Below are 17,006 nucleotides of genomic sequence, written 5' to 3' on the forward strand. Positions count from 1 at the left end.
TACTTGATGAATCACTACCCTGTACTATAAGAGAACTCAATTTTCAACTTAATAATTTAAGAGAGGAAAGAAACATGTGACCCCTACTGGCTCTCCCCCAAGCCACTCCATTGTATTTGTCCAGTTGTGTGCTTTGTTTACTCTACTGGCTACTCCTATGAGCTTTCAGGGGCATGTTAGTTCAAGTCGAACTTGTTTAATGATCAACTCCTCCGTGCACTAGGAACAGCTACTCTGTAGTATATATAGGAGGGCTTTTGGGAAGACAGGCATCCTTGTTCCAGGGAGGCAGTCTGCAGGTCATTACCATCGCTGCACGGGTGTTGTAAACATGAAGTCCCATTATCTTCTGCTGTTTTTATTCTTTTCCTGCACATTTTCCAGCAAAGCAGAGAAGGAAGATGCCTTCACGTTCAGCCACACACCTACCGAAATGAGATCCAGGTTCGCCATGCTGGACGACGTCAGAATCTTAGCCAACGGCCTGCTCCAGCTGGGGCACGGGCTCAAAGACTTTGTTCACAAGACCAAGGGCCAGATCAACGAGATCTTCAACAAGCTCAACATCTTCGACAGGTCCTTTTACGACCTCTCCCTCCAGACCAACGAAATCAAAGTGGAGGAAGAACAGCTCAAGAGAACCACTACGATCCTGCAGGCCAACAACCAAGAGATCAAAAACATGTCGCTGCAAATATACTCCAAAATAAACGAGATCCAGAACGACCGCGGCCATCTGGAAACCAAGCTGGGGGGACTGGAGGAAAAACTGAACAGGCTCACCCACAGCCTGCCTCAAGCATCCGAGCTAAAAGAGATGTCGTCTCTCAAGGTAAGAGCATTACAAAGCCACGCGTTTCTGTTCTTACAGAAGCGAGCACACTGTACGGCTACAAGACGGTGATTTACACCAATCTCCGTATTCATAAACAAGACCAAATTCATGGATTTAAAAAAAGCTAGTTAGACAGTAGTTTGTGGATTTTGTAAACAATGTGGTATGTTTCAGTGTACGTGCTTAGTAACAGAAATGCGTGGTGCTGAACAGTTAGATGCTGCAACATGAACGTTTGCAATCATGCTTCAACACAGCAAGAGCCTGTTCAACAACGCCCGTCTTGTTTATTTATTAAAATCAAGGGCTTCCGTACCTGCATCCCTAAAACCTCATTTCATGAATTACTTCTTTCTTTTCTTTCTAGAACGTCATTGATAGTCAAGACAAAAATATCCAAGACCTTCTCAAAGTTGTAGGTGAACAACACAACCAGCTGGACCATCAGAAGAACCAAATCAAAGACCTGGAAGAAAAGGTTTTTATTTTTATTGTTTTACTGATAAAACCCCCGTTTCCCCATTTCAAAATCTATCCACCGCTAGCAAATCAATGATGGAAAGTTACCAAGGCTTGTAAGTTTGATCAATGTGCTCACTGAAATGATATTTTCCGCATTGTAATGAAAGCACAGTTTAAATACTGTTCTTGTGCATCACCACATGCTCTTTCTAATTCCAGCTCGGCTATGGTGTCTTCTACGAGAATGCAGAAAAGTCATTTTCCTCCAAGCAGGGGGACGAGCCCAGAACGATGCAGTACCTGCCAAACAACACAACCAATAAAACCTCAGAAAACACTGGTGAGTGGAGCAGGATTGCATGACGGTTTGAAACTTGACAAGTGCTCTTAGAAAATGACACTTCCTTTATGAACGGACACTTGCTATCCAGGACACAGTAGTTATAGAGGAACTTGGTTTTCCCACAGGCCTCCCTGCTGACTGCAGTGACATTTACAACAGAGGAGTAAAGACCAGTGGCGTTTATCCAATCAAACCAAATCAGTCGGAGCCATTCAACGTGTACTGCGAAATGACAGAAGGTAAGCATTGCATCTGCGGTTCACTGGACATTTACCAGTGAAGCTAGAAAAAGAAAAGCCTTAAAAAAATACTAGTACATAAGTGTGATCCAGTTCCAAATCGTCCTGGCGTTTGCATTGGGGCTGGAGTACCGTAGGGCAGGATAAACTCTAGAGGATCACAGTTAGAAAGGAAAATGTTTCAACTACAACTCATGTCCTAAATAAACTGTCTTCACAGAAGCTGGTTGGACAGTTATCCAGCACAGAACAGACGGATCGGTGGACTTCGACCACCCTTGGGAGAAATATGAACATGGATTTGGAGATCTTGAAAGTAAGTTGCTATTAATAACCCTATGACCGTTGAACACTACAAATTCCCTATTCAGCACAATGCAATGTATGTGTCCAAAACCGACCCCCTTTAAAATGTACAGTAAATGATTATCTATAGATATAGAATATATCAGACCCCCAGTGCCGACTCTTGTGATTAACCCTGTGATGCCCATTCCTGTATCACATGTGCTCCAATGTTTAGCCACCCCGCATATTTTTTAAATCCAGCCTCACAAGCCAGAATCTTTCCTATGTAGGACAGGACAGGACGTTTTTTTTATTTTTTTTTATTGTGTTTTGTACAAGAAATGTAATCGAGGTACATAAATTAATAAAAGTAGCTTTCCTCTATTAAAAAAGGTCTGGGCATGACAGGGTTAAGAGAGTGACCCCCTGTGAAATCGCTGAAGCAATCAAAACAAGCTGCCCTTTACATGTATTTACTGTGCTGCTTCAATGTATTCGTTACAGTGCAGCCCCGTCGATCTACAGTCTAATCTCTTTTCAAATACTTCCCATTGGAAGTAGTTACTGAACTGTACAGCTGCTGAGCAGGAAACAGCTGAGAGAGCCTTTGCAAGCCGGAGTTAAAATGCTGCCAGAAATGATGATTGTGCTGCAATTGAGAAACTGCCAAAATCATTGCTGCTTTAATGCTTCTAGGTAAACAAAATGTGGCAAAAAGGATGGGGAAGGTTTGAAAAAAAAACCATTGTGCAATTACAGATACAAAGTTGTGTGTATTTTGCAGGAGAATTCTGGCTAGGCTTGGAGAAGATCTATTCAATCTCCCAGCAAAGGCCCTTCATTCTCCACATTGACCTGGCAGACTGGAAGAAAGAGCAGCGCTTCATGGAGTACACATTCACTCTGGAAGGCAGGGAGCAGGACTACACCCTCCACCTGAGCCAGGTCGCAGGGGAGCTCCCCGACTCAATGAGCAACCACACCGGGATGAGGTTCTCCACCAAGGACAGAGACAACGACAACAAGGAGGACTCCAACTGCGCCGAGAACTACTCAGGTACCACCCTTACAAGAGTTTAGCACAGTAGCTATGCACTTCCCTCCATGCTTTCCCCACGGTTTAACAAACCTCACAATTCTTTCCAATGCTTTCACCATGCTTTATTACACTTTGCTGTGTTTTTCCCATGGGAAATGTTGTCTTATTATTTCCAGTTTATAGCTATTTGATTTATTTATTTTTTGGCTAGTTTTGCAATACAAGAACAACTTTGTCTTGCTTCTCCACTGAGTTTTACTCATTTTTCTTTTGTAAAGAATGATAACCAAGCACCTTGCCTAAGTTATACCAGCTAACCCTGATGCCCCCCCCCCCCCCCCCTCATGCCTCTCCCTCTCCCTCCTGGCAGGCGGATGGTGGTTTAACGCGTGCGGAGACACCAATCTGAACGGCAGGTACATCCGTGCGCGCTCCAAGGGGCGCTTAGACAGGAGGAGAGGGATCTACTGGAAGCCAGGCAAAGGAAGCTCCTACTCTCTCATGTCCACCAAAATCAAAATCCGCCCCAGAGACCTGGAAAGCTTTGATTAGGAGTTATGCCTCTATTTATTTCGTGCATTGAAAATGATTACCGAGTTTGCCAGTTTGCATGAGCTAACAGTTGAATAGATACATCAGTAATAAACACTTTGAGGGTGCTGGGGTAGCAGAGGCTTTGTCTAATACTGCAAACTTTTCAACATTTTAAACCTAAGGCCTCTGCAAAATGAAAGCAACATTACCTGAAAGCGCAAATCTAAGATATTTTCTTTTGTAGTTTATGTTTGAAATAATATTTTGTTATACATTTGACTGTAATGAATATCACACACACACACTATACACGTACAATTACTCACAGGTATGTGTTTTGTACAAGAGAACTGACTGTTCCTTGTTTAGGTATTTTTAGGTACAAATGTAGGCATAGTATATAAACAAACATTGATTTAACCTAAAACAACATTTCATTTACCAGACAATATCTATGCAACCAAACTACCAATTTCCAACAATATATTTTTTGGACAAAACCGTCTTTATAAACTATCTAACCTCACAGGTAAAATGTTTTAGTAGAATATTTAAAAACACTTGATTGATTTTATCTATTTAAATACAACAATTTGCAAATGAAATGAAAACATATAGCATATCACTGAATGCATGCCACCTTAACCTGTAGAGCACAACCACTAACATTGTATTACTGAGTCATATTCACAACCACTAACATTGTATTACTGAGTCATATTCACAACCACTAACATTGTATTACTGAGTCATATTCACAACCACTAACATTGTATTACTGAGTCATATTCACAACCACTAACATTGTATTAGTGTCATATTCACAACCACTAACACTGTATTACTGAGTCATATTCACAACCACTAACATTGTATTACTGAGTCATATTGACTTACTTTAGTATTTTCCACATACAATAAAGTACTGTACATATTTGTTACAAAATGCTGTAACTGGCGTGTTTACAAGAGTTTGCTTTTCTACATTAAAGCATATTTATGAACCAAAAACACCTGTGTTGTGTGCTGGAAATCACTATACTGAAGAATGAAGGCGAAAAAAACAAAACAGCTCTTCTGAAGAAGGCCACACGATCTGACCTATTTCCATTATACATAAATCCAGCAATACAAAACTTGCATTTTACAAACACTACCCCTAGTGTATAACTGTAACACAAGTCTCTGCTGCAGTAGAATGCCATTGTTGAGTGCGACTGCAGAACGGCAAAGCTATACATCCTGTACAGCAAGAGTTAACTGTGCCGTGGATACCCGGGGAAACCCCTCAGGAACATTCAAACAACTCCAACAGGTGGTATAGCTTCTCTACAAAGAGAGAGATGGAAATAAAGCACATCTATTTGAGAAAGGGACAAGCTCGCCCCTAAACATCACGCCATGTCAACATGACCTTGCACAGATCAACAATGTCAACAAATCTTTGAGATAAGGAACGCTGCTCTGACCTTTCAAAACCATGTCCAGATTGCAAAATCACCATGAGAAGTGGTTCGATTCCAATACTTTACACATGATCTATTGTGTGTGTCACGTGCCCATGAGGGCCCTGCCTGGTAATGCTGTACTGAAGTGCAATAAGGGGACGGTACCTGCAAGTTGTGTTCGGGACGTACACGTCCTTTGCTGGAAATTCTAGTATTTCTCTGGTGGGTCTGACTCTGCTGTCAGGGTAGGGTTTAACCTGCAGCAGCTCAGGGGTTAGGCAGTAGTGTGGATTTTCTGGTGCTGGTGAGATGTCGATCTTTAACTGAGCTGAAAGAGAGAGAAAGAAAGATGGTTCATATTTAATTTGGGTGAACATAAAAAAATGACATTCAAGAATATAATAAAACTGCAAGTTAGTAAAAAAAAAAAAAAAAAAAAACACACACACAGAAAGCTTTCCCCTAACAATGTGCCGTGGGGACTGCATTCTAACTGGTCAAAGCCATTTTGGAGTGGTTGCTGATGCATCCAGTGAATGGTCTTTTACCTGTAATAGGTCGAAGCCTCCTTAAAACTGAAGAAGGTCTTCTCATGTCAGCAAGAAACTTATACAGATCCTCGTCACTCAGACGATCTCCTTCCTGAAAACAAGAACAGCTCAGAAAGCAGCACATTTACTCACAATTAATACCGTCACACCTTCATTACAAACTGTATAAAACAAAGGGCAGTAACAGCAGTATCTACAGAACGCACGCTCCGATTCCACCTCTCTGTCTCTACAGGGCAGCAACAGCAATGCCTACAGAACGCACGCTCCGATTTCCTCTGTGTGTCTATTTCAAAGCACTAAAATATCTCCCTGTATGAAAATGACTAACGCTAGTGGAGTGCCAGGTATTCTTGCCCTGCCTCGCGCACCTGCTTAAAGAAGTTGGTCACAGTCAGAGTGGCTGGTCTGAAGTTGGTGAGGTTGCAAGTCTCGTCCCCGCTTGTGGTTCTCTCGAGAGACCGCCGGCCCACGACGCTGGAATTCCTTCTCTCGGACCACGACCCTTTACGCTCTGCACAAGGAATCAAGCAGTGGCATTTGTGAAAAGGATTATCCCATTGCAACACATCACAGGTGCAAATACAGCCTGTCTCAACATGCGCATCCCAGTCTCGAGAATTACAGTTTCATTACCACTGCACAGCGCTCTCAACGTACAGCAGGACGCCACCACTATCTATCCCTTGGGTGATATAGAGAGCACTTCAACGATACAGTAGTTCAAGCTCATAACATTTATTATGATGTAAAACTTATAAGTCGTCAAGCAGACAAACGATAAGGTTCCTCAGTACAGAGCCTACGTATGGACTTCATGTCTTATCATTTTTACCTTGACTGTTTTGAAGTTAGACAGTTACATTTCTTATTTCCATCCCTGTATTCCAATAAGACTCCCATTGCATAGCAGTTTGATCCACTCCCAATTAATTCCCTCTTGCTCGCTTACAAGGGGATTGCGAACAGTGTTAATTCTTGCAGGAATACATGCCTTATACATGTGATCAGCATCGTTTGTTACAAAAGAACATGGAATGAACACAGCTAACATTAAATCCACACGAATTAACAGGGCTGAATTTTAAATGAATTACTTCAGAACTCAGAGGAAGTGAATACGATCTTCAGGTGTTATTCAGTCGGAATTCATCATGAAATTGCAGCCATTATTTTAAAGCGTTTCTGTATATTTCAGCTTTCTTACCCGGCACCCCGATTTCCAGTTCGTTGGTGTCTCTCTCCAGGCTCCCAGCGCTGTTGACAATGTTCATCAGATGGATCGCTGTCCAGGCAAAGGGCATTCGGTACCGGCCCAGCCTCTGGCAAAACTGCTCCGACTGGGCCCTCAGCTTCTCCAGCTTCTCCTTGTTCTTTACCATACAACACCAAACACAGCAATGAACTGGGAGTCACAGCAATACAGTACAGAGCTCTACCATACAACACCAAACACAGCAATGAACTGGGAGTCACAGCAATACAGTACAGAGCTCTACCATACAACACCAAACACAGCAATGAACTGGGAGTCACAGCAATACAGTACAGAGCTCTACCATACAACACCAAACACAGCAATGAACTGGGAGTCACAGCAATACAGTACAGAGCTCTACCATACAACACCAAACACAGCAATGAACTGGGAGTCACAGCAATACAGTACAGAGCTCTACCATACAACACCAAACACAGCAATGAACTGGGAGTCACAGCAATACAGTACAGAGCTCTACCATACAACACCAAACACAGCAATGAACTGGGAGTCACAGCAATACAGTACAGAGCTCTACCATACAACACCAAACACAGCAATACAGTACAGAGCTCTTTGTGTTGTTTTCAAAAGCAGTCTTGATACAATGGATAAGTCCATATAATCATTTAACAGGGAGGACGATAAGACTCCCATTGCATAGCAGTTTAACCCGTTCCAGATTTTACTTTGATATTAATTAGACACAGCAGTGTTTAGGTTACAAGCTCCAGTGTGTACAAATATCCCCACAGTAAAGCATGGAATGGACTGAACTGCTCTGCAATGGGAGTCTTACTTCCAGCCCTGAAAAGAACCCTCTCCCAGGTTTCCTCTCACCTTGGCAGTGTCCGACTCCTTGAAGACCATGTAAGGCTCCGCACACTCTCCGACATCGCCTTGCTGTAGCACCTTCTCCAGCTGAGAGAACATTTCATACAGATTATCTAACACAGCGATCACCACTCCGCACACTCTCCGACATCGCCTTGCTGTAGCACCTTCTCCAGCTGAGAGAACATTTCATACAGATTATCTTACACAGCGATCTCCACTCTGCACACTCTCCGACATCGCCTTGCTGTAGCACCTTCTCCAGCTGAGAGAACATTTCATACAGATTATCTTACACAGCGATCACCACTCCGCACACTCTCCGACATCGCCTTGCTGTAGCACCTTCTCCAGCTGAGAGAACATTTCATACAGATTATTTTACACAGCGATCACCACATACTGGTAAGTGCATTAGAAATGAGATTCAGAGCAGCCTTCAAAATAAATCAAGACTCATAGAAAATCTGTCAAAGCTAGTACAGGGTTGGAAATAAGACTCCTGCTGCATAGCAGTTTGATCCATTTCTGGTTTCACGATCAGTTTAATAAGACATACTACAGCTAATCAAGCTTGTAATAAAACCTGGATTAGGTGAATCTCCTATGCAACTGGAGTCTTATTTCCATCCCTGTACCTGCATATCGGCAGCTATACTGTAGGTGGAATTCAGCTTAACTCTAAAGAGTCTTTTAAAAGCTGAGCGACGTGTGCTATCCAGCCCATCTCACCTTTATGACCAGGAAGACGTCTTGGGAGGGGTACGTAATGGAGAAGATGGCCGATCTGGCCAGGGTAGAAATCGCAGCACACTGAACATGTGGGCGCAGCATCGACTTCATCTGTTCAGAGTTCAAGTCAAAGAAGAAATTTTCCGAAATCTGAAAAACAAAATATTTAGTGGGATACAAAGAAGGGCACCAACACAGAGTTATAAACACAATACTGCCCTCTAGTGGCAGGTGCTGACAATCATTTTTACACACTAAAAAAAATAACAAATGACATGCCGGCTCTTTTATGTAGCGTTGTGTCATAAAACCTTCTGGGCAATGCAGGGTTAAGAATGGTTCTATGGGAAAAAAAAACAGTTCCTCTGTCTGGTGTGCACAATGTATTACAAAGCAAATTCAACTAATATATAAGGGGTGGGAAAAGTTATTGGACTTGTTTCTTGGTACATCAACAAACCTTTTTCTTTTCTTTGACATCATATAAGGCCAAGCTTGCGAAAATCGGCTCAATTTCTATTTCAAACCTTTAAAGGTAAAAGTCAATAATTAACATGATTTATTTATGTCTTTATATTAATTCATTTTAAACAAGACACTTTACTTTAAAATATACTTTGCACTTACTTCAACGATAAACATTTTACAAGCAGCCTCTGTCCAAAGTGCTCTTTAGGGACGTCGGGAATGCTGTGTCGCTCGATAGGCTCGTCCTTAAATGAAATCATAACATTAGAATTACATACATACATCATGCATGCATGCACACACACACACGTGTTTATACCCTTTATATGCCTACCTGCATGAAAACCTCTGGGTGTGAGAATTTCAATTTACAGTCAGTAATGAGTGATATAGAAACAATAGGCACTCGTGTGAAAATGTTAGACCACTCTGTGCTTCAACTTGATTTCATATGCACAACCAATCAAAACTACAGAAGCAATGGGGTGTTCTCGTAAATGTGCACACTATAGAATTTGGTGAAGTTCAACGATACCACTGAAGGCATCGATAAAGCAAGGTTTTTATTACTGGGTATTTCCATCACACCCTATAAAAACAAAACAAAAGCCAGATGAAGCCCATTTCATGTTTCTTTGACAGTAAATCGAATGGCGAATGCAATCACTTTTCCGAGACAGAAGTCCCCCCTGTACCGCACTCCTCGCTGCTGCTTCAGCACACGTTTCATAGTCTTTAACCTTCGGTGTTGTCACTCACATCTCTTAAGACTACATTCGTTCACATAAAAGCACAAGGGAAGAAAACTCATTTTGCTGGGCTGTCAGGGAAAAGCTAGCGTTGGTTTCTCTTCTCCAGACAGTACCTCCTCCAGAGCCGGGTGAAGAGCGAACAGTTCTCTGTGCCGGTTTGATTTTCTCTGCTCCTCGTTCTGGCGATCGATCTCCTCGTTCAGCGCTCGGTCCAGCAGGTTGGGAAGCAGCGGGTCGTGGAGCGAGTTCTTGAGATCAAAGATACTGCAGGCCCAGCTCCCGCGCGGGGTGTCATCAATAGACATTGACCTCCTTTTGAGCTCATCCTGAAAAGCATGCACACGTGGAAAACAGTTACTGCAGAGATACAACAAAGACTCCCATTGCACAGCAGTTTCATCCAATCCTGGTGTTACTAGGAGCTTAATAATGACACACCTGAGCTTTTTTCCTAGACACTGTGGCTAATCAAGCTTGTAGCAAAACCTGGAATGGGTCAAACTGCTATGCATCAGAAGTCTTATTTCCATCCCTGAATTGTTAATATATAGTTGGCTAGAATTACCAATAATGTGGATAACACATTGCGGTGGGCTTGAACACTGCTTCATTTTTCGTAAATTAACTGAAGATTAATTACTGTTGCATATAATTGACAAAGAAATAGGTTAAAAACAGCTAGTTTAGAACAAAACCATCATTATCAGATTTAAAAAAAAAAATAATAATATATATTTGTTCTAGTCCACTCCCCCCCCCAAAATAAGCGTTGCTTTGCATGACAAATGCATAACTTTGCAAATGTATTTAAACTTTTCTTTCTCTGTGGTTTGTACCCTACAAGGACAGGGTGCTGCAAACAGCAGTGACTGTACCTGCTCATCCTGGTAACTCTGGCTGTCCGGCATTTCGTCAGATTCGAAGATTTGTTTTGGGAGGCCCTTTTGCCTCTCTTTCTGTTTGTCGAGCACGTTTGGGTTAAACCCTGTCCCAAGCTTATGGTATCTATTTAAAAACAGGAAAGGCTTTGCATGAACAGATAATCATATCCATTTTAAATAAGGCTGATAACCTAAATCACCACAAACTTCCAAAAACAAGCTCCCAAAAACATATCTATCTATGGTATCTATAACTATATAGCAGTAACAAAAGTCCTCGAGTCCCAGGGTAAACTACTGCTCGGGTTGTTAGCTGTTGTGATAGCGTGCACACCAACAGTGTCCGTGGACAGGATGGCACTCTTCCCTCAGCTTTGGTAATTATTTGAAATGGGTTGATTCCCTGATACCTACAGAATGACATGTAATTACAATTAGCTAGCAATCTCCCCTCACACACACAAGGCTATTAGAGCACTCACCCTAATGGTACAAATCAAGATGTATCAGGAAGAGAAGACAAAGAGACAGCCATCGAATTAGACATCATTAAACACAAACAGCACCACATGATACATGCCTTTGTTAAATAATACAATACACACATCACAGGGTGCAAACACAAGATTCCACTTCAGAACTTGCAACACAAAGATATATAAACACAACTGTCTTAATATTGTACTTGAAAATATCTTCCAGTCATAAAAAAACAGCAAAACAACTTACTTTCTATTTACAATTGCCCAGTCCTCAGTGTAGGATCCTGCACAGTCCTTAACGTATGGGTCATTATCACTGGAAAATATAGCAAATTATAAAGACAAACACAATCACAAACAATTGTTAAACTGTGCCGCGTAACTATCGGTTCAAGCTGACAGCACTGCCATAAATATGGGACAGGAAATCTGGAGAAAAGGGAAACATGTGGCTTTCAGATAGACCAGGAGCAGGTACAAGACAGACTGTCGGTTTAACACGCTACGTTTTACTAGCCCCACATCTTCTAAGCATTGCAAATCGACAAGCAGTGCTGCATGAAGCGATTATTTCCGTGGAGAGCTCCAACAATACAATAACGGGTTTGTGCAGCTCTATAGACAAGGAAGCGCTGTGTGAGGAGGAGGAGGAGATCTCTCACCCTTCTTCTGGGACAGCTGGCACCAGCGTGCGACACTCCCGGGGCGTGTAGAGCACTTCGATATCATCGGGGGGGAACTCCATGAGGTCCCTGAGAGGACCCGACTCCACCGCGGGGGGGTGACTCATGTGATAGCCTTCATAGTCCACCGGCTCCACCGCTTCTGTGAGTGGAACCTAAATTATTGAAAACGCTGTTCAATTAGTGCTGGGACAAAGGCTCACGTGTTCTACACAAACACTGACTGAAATGCAGGGATGGGAATGAGACTTCCCCTGCACTCCTAGGGTGGAGCTAAACATGCATGGGGGTCTGCTCCTCGATGCAAGCTTTTGGTTCACTGCTCCACAATCACGATCCCTTTTCTTACAGCACACTAAATAAGAATTCCATGGTGACTCTGGGATAGAACTAAGACTCCTATTGCATAGCAGTTCCTGGTTTTACTAGGAGTTTAATAATAAGACACACCTGAGCTTGTTACCTGTACCCTGTGGCTAATCAAGCTCGTAGTAAAACCTGGAATGCGGAACCTGCTATGCAACAAGAGTCTTGTTTCCCTCCCTGAAATGTATTCAGAGGCAAACAGGACCATACTTGTATTCGTTCTTATAACAGAATTCATAAAAGACTGTGTAAAAAATAGCATGCAAAGGAAACCGATGCATAAATAAATAACACCCACTCTACTGCACCCCACAGTGTTTCAGGGGTAATACAGGGGTTTTACAATATGTGGGTTTTTGTTTTTTTTCAACTAATTAAAATTGCAAGAACATGTGTTTCAGTTGTGAAAAAGGATCTGAAAATGTGAAGCCATGCAGTTAACAGACTGCGTTGATTAAAAGACACACTAGTCTACAGTACCGCAGCTCTTCCACAGCCCTTAAACACTGCCTTTAGATCTCTGATCAGTTAATAGCTATCCTGCCATTCTCAATGGGGCAAGTCTAGACAATCAAAGATTTTTTTTTTTTTAAACCTGGATTCCAATAACAGGTTATCTAATTACTGTTTTGCACAGCATAATTAACATATGTTAAAAACCCTAATGACACACCACCTAACATTAGTGTTGAAGTGCTTTTCATTTGAATGTTTTGGGGTCGTCTGTCCCCACCCCACCCCACCCCAAAAGGTTTCGGTGTAGGATTTCAGAAAACAGCAGAGTATATTACAACAGTTACCGGGAATTACTTAAAAAATATAACTCTATTAAATGTGCCCTACTTATCCAGCCCCTTGTCCATGCAGCAGCACTTACTGTGTGATGGGATGCACTGGCAGCGACGTTTAGGTTTTTAAGTAGCTGTGGGGAGCCTCCATACTGGCCTGCGATCTGCTTTCTTACTTCTGCTGCCACAGTCCTGTGAAACATCAAGAAGATATCATTGTTACTGCGGCGCTGTCACCCGCGCCATCGTTACCGCGGCGCTGTCACCCGCACCATCGTTACCGCGGCGCTGTCACCCGCACCATCGTTACCGCGGCGCTGTCACCCGCACCATCGTTACCGCGGCGCTATCACCCGCACCATCGTTACCGCAGCGCTGTCACCCACTGTGTTATATTGAGTGGGTCTTAAAAAAAAGAATAAAAATTGTTTCATGGCTGTGTTTATTGCGGAACACGTTTTTTTAAACTGTAACAGGGATGGGAATCGGGGCAGCAGTGTGGAGTAGTGGTTAGGGCTCTGGACTCTTGACCAGAGGGTTGTGGGTTCAATACCAGGTGGGGGACACTGCTGCTGTACCCTTGAGCAAGGTACTTTACCTAGATTGCTCCAGTAAAAATCCAACTGTATAAATGGGTAATTGTATGTAAAAATAATGTGTAAAAAATAATGTAATTGTATGTAAAAAATAATGTGATATCTTGTAACAATTGTAAGTCGCCCTGGATAAGGGTGTCTGCTAAGAAATAAATAATAATGGGAATAAGACTCAGATTGCGTAGCAGTTTCACCCAGTCCAGTGCACAGTTAAATCGCTCACGTGTGTCCTAGTATTAAACTCCATTGTAAAACCATCAGCAATAAGGAAGCTCGGTCTACAGAAAACCACAGGCAGGAAAAGCCCTGGTATAATAACGTAGCGCTAGCAACCTCTCACCGTCCAGTCCATTTATCAGCTTAACCCCACACACTGCACATGGCTGACAGGTATCCTTAATAATTATTTCTACTAGCCCTTGATTCGATTGCTGTACATATAAGCACGTCTGCTGTATGGATTTATACAATCATAGCATTTTTTTTACTGTTTCTTGTATAGCGCTTTGTGATGGTGGTGCACTGTGAAAGGCGCTATATAAAATAAAGACTGATTGATTGATTCCAGAAGGTATGACTACATTCTTCTGTTAAATCGCCCGATTTGGCATTCCTGTGGCTCGAACAGTCTATGATATGTGAGTCCACAGCTCCACGCGTGTGTGATGTGTCAGCTGGGATGGGTCGTCACGCTATGCCATCAGTGCAGCAACACAACAACTACACACACCGTCTTCACATCGCTGTAACGGGATTAGCAAAACACTGAAAACAAACGCTATTTGTATCTCAATTACGGTTTCAGTGATTCAAGCATTTGTGGTTTGCGACAACACAATAACTAACATTCATTAAAACGAAAATATGCAGCGCGCAAGAAAAAACTATACCAAAAAAAAAAAAAAAAAGGATAAAATATGTGGGCACTGTCTATAATAAGGGCGGGTCATTGGGGGATCCTGAATACAACAACTAGGCCCTTTTTGGCTGGGAATAACGCCGGGACGAAGCAACGCTGGCATGCGCTGTTTCCCATCAAACAACCCCAAAGCCCTCAGGCGCAATAAAACGGTCCCGACAGTTGTAAATGCGTGAATTAAACGCGCTTACCTGCTAATTTTCTGAGCGAAGGCGCGCCGTTCAGCCATGGCTGTATCCGCCGACTGGATCGCTCCCTGGCTCGACCAGTTCTCGCTGTCCCCGTGGAGGCTGGAAAGGTACCGTAAAACACCTACAAAACGCGCACAGACCAGCTGGTTTAAACATGGGCCGTAATAAACCTGGAGATAGAATACAAATGCTACACGATAAGTCCCTTTGTTGTGTCTTGAAAGTGGGTTGTTTTGTGATACTGTAGAAGTAAAACAAGACAATTTGAATTTAAACAGTTTTTGAGTAAGTACGGTATGCAGTTATGTATTTTTGCAACCTCGAAAACAATTAACGGTATCTGTGAAAACGTGTTTTCTAAAAGGTCACCAAGAGGTCAAACTTTAATAAAGTAAAACTATCCACGCGGAGTGGCTGAGTTTCCGCTTTGTTAAACAGGGGGACACTGGGGTTGTTTAGCTGCATGCGTTTTTAAGATTACTAAATACAAAAAAAAAAAATTAAAAACTTCAAATCAGACATTATAAACACACTTCAGAAAATATCCAGTACATGCTTATAATGTCTAAGACACAATGGTGTATAAAAGGTATTGCATCGACCATTCGGCTGGTAGGGCTGCCACATGATGTTCTCTGCATTGCACAACTTCCAATGTTATCCCATAGGGGGTGCTGTGCACCCTCAGTTTACATAATGTTGCTACCGCAGCATCGGTGCGCTATTACAGGCAGCTGGTCAGTGCAAAAGCAGGTGTCAAGTACAGACAGCATGCTAACCTTGAAACAGTTAATAAGCATCTCATCCTTATACTCCATTTACTGAGTCAACAGTAAATGGAATACAAGACCCTGATCAGCCCTTCAGCCCCTTGTTTTAATTGAGCAGGCGATGACCCAGACTACAACGAGCAACACTGCGGAAAGCAGGGAGTCATGCCATTTCAATGGTGTTTTCTCTTCCTGCTCGTGCAGAGCATGTGTTTCAATGGTGTTTTCTCTTCCTGCAATGCTATGGACATCACGGGAGGGTTAATACAGTAATGCATGATTCATATCCTGCCTGTGAAAGGGAAACACTCATCTACAAGAGGAAATCACTAGCTAATAAGCTGGGTGGCGCGTGTCCACCCCACACTCCAGCACTCCAATCTGACCATCAGCAGAGACAGCTTCCAGAACGATACGGTCATGCAGTACTTCCTCCCCAGCAGTCAAGGGACTTGCTCATTGACTGACTCACTGATACTCAAACACAGGAGATTTAAAACAACTGGATACAAAGGCACGTGTTTAAAGCAATGAGACACAACTGCTTCACTGCCAGTGATGATGATACTCTTCTTCTTCTTATCATCATCATCATCATCATCATCATCATCATCATCATTATTATTATTACCATTATCATCAGTAGTAGTAGTAGTATTGCTATTTATTTTTTTCCTGTTTAATTTCCCATTACATTATAATTGTAATCCTGAATTCACTCTTAGGGCTGCCTATAATGACAGCTTCTCTTTTAAAGTCTTAACTAACAGCCTGTTTATCCTCTCTTTCTTTTAATAGCTATCTTGGTTCTTCAGGCTATGTTTTCTATTTCTCTGCAAAGAGCTTTGGTTTGCTTTGTTATGACAATGTGCAATATAAGCCCAAGCTGTGCCTGTATATTTACCATCTTTAGGGCAACACCTCACCTCTGTACCAGACAGAACAGAAGTGGTGATTACTGCCTCTCTACAACTTAATTAACGGATCAGGGAGTCAATATAGCCCTGGCAGCTGTTCAATCATGTATAGGTAGTGGGTCCACACCCTGCTTCTATTGGGATAAACACTTATTGACGGATTCCTTGAAGGCAATCAATGCAAATTCCTAGAGGAGATCTCAGTTCACCCCAGATGCAGTTCTTTATTGAAGTCTTAAAAAGATGATACTTGGAACTGTTAAGTTACTACCCCTCTATACCACTACTGCTGTTCTGATAGTATGAACCCAAGTCTGGGTACACAGTGCTGTGTCCCTCACACACTACCCATCACAATAAAGCCATTTTAATGGGTGCAAATATCAAGTTCTACAAGTAATAATTGTCCATTAAATGATTTAAGACCTTTGTCAAGAAAAGTGATGAGGGGGTCCCTCCCGGATCCTCCCTACTTGAGGACTGATATCAAGTGATGAGGGGGTCCCCCACCCCAGACAAACGGTTCTACTGTATTTTTGCCATGGATACGCACCCTGTTTCGATGAGCTGTTATTTCCAATCACAACACATCCCCGAACCTTTCTCCACACAACTTCAGCACTGAAC

The 17,006-nt window shown here is 42.4% G+C and overlaps 2 protein-coding genes across 8 annotated transcripts in view; one reads left to right on the top strand and one right to left on the bottom strand.

The window, feature by feature from the left end:
- The window catches only part of LOC117416890 (dedicator of cytokinesis protein 7), a 47,080-nt gene extending 32,107 nt beyond the window's left edge, over positions 1-14,973 (bottom strand). For 6 of the 7 annotated variants that reach the window (XM_059035207.1, XM_059035206.1, XM_059035202.1 and 3 more), the window contains exons 1-14: positions 14,693-14,797; positions 13,076-13,178; positions 11,812-11,987; positions 11,397-11,465; positions 10,662-10,791; positions 9,900-10,112; positions 9,194-9,279; positions 9,027-9,093; positions 8,567-8,716; positions 7,841-7,921; positions 6,947-7,112; positions 6,111-6,253; positions 5,737-5,830; positions 5,354-5,516 (exon numbers count right to left, since the gene is read on the bottom strand). In XM_059035207.1, coding sequence (XP_058891190.1) covers positions 5,354-5,516; positions 5,737-5,830; positions 6,111-6,253; positions 6,947-7,112; positions 7,841-7,921; positions 8,567-8,716; positions 9,027-9,093; positions 9,194-9,279; positions 9,900-10,112; positions 10,662-10,791; positions 11,397-11,465; positions 11,812-11,987; positions 13,076-13,178; positions 14,693-14,730 — 1,679 coding nt within the window. In that variant the 5' untranslated portion in view covers positions 14,731-14,797. Of the gene's footprint in view, positions 1-5,353; positions 5,517-5,736; positions 5,831-6,110; positions 6,254-6,946; positions 7,113-7,840; positions 7,922-8,566; positions 8,717-9,026; positions 9,094-9,193; positions 9,280-9,899; positions 10,113-10,661; positions 10,792-11,396; positions 11,466-11,811; positions 11,988-13,075; positions 13,179-14,692 lie in introns of all 7 variants that reach the window. The other variant, XM_059035208.1, reaches the window with a different exon arrangement.
- Positions 265-4,751, top strand: LOC117416891 (angiopoietin-related protein 3-like). Its single transcript, XM_034028362.3, has 7 exons — positions 265-832; positions 1,203-1,313; positions 1,517-1,637; positions 1,766-1,879; positions 2,100-2,195; positions 2,952-3,224; positions 3,577-4,751. The coding sequence occupies exons 1-7, from the start codon at positions 332-334 to the stop codon at positions 3,756-3,758; spliced, it is 1,398 nt and encodes a 465-aa protein (XP_033884253.1). The 5' UTR covers positions 265-331; the 3' UTR covers positions 3,759-4,751.
- Positions 14,974-17,006: the final 2,033 nt, after the last annotated feature.

The sequence above is a fragment of the Acipenser ruthenus genome, chromosome 12 (assembly GCF_902713425.1).
Source record: "Acipenser ruthenus chromosome 12, fAciRut3.2 maternal haplotype, whole genome shotgun sequence".
Lineage (NCBI taxonomy): Eukaryota > Metazoa > Chordata > Actinopteri > Acipenseriformes > Acipenseridae > Acipenser > Acipenser ruthenus.

Bases quoted from the DNA above. Each gene is read 5' to 3' on its own strand.
- LOC117416891 (XM_034028362.3), top strand. From the start codon at position 332: ATGAAGTCCCATTATCTTCTGCTGTTTTTATTCTTTTCCTGCACATTT. The intron at 833-1,202 runs GTAAGAGCATTA...TTTTCTTTCTAG, and splicing joins AAGAGATGTCGTCTCTCAAG to AACGTCATTGATAGTCAAGA. The intron at 3,225-3,576 runs GTACCACCCTTA...CCCTCCTGGCAG, and splicing joins CTGCGCCGAGAACTACTCAG to GCGGATGGTGGTTTAACGCG.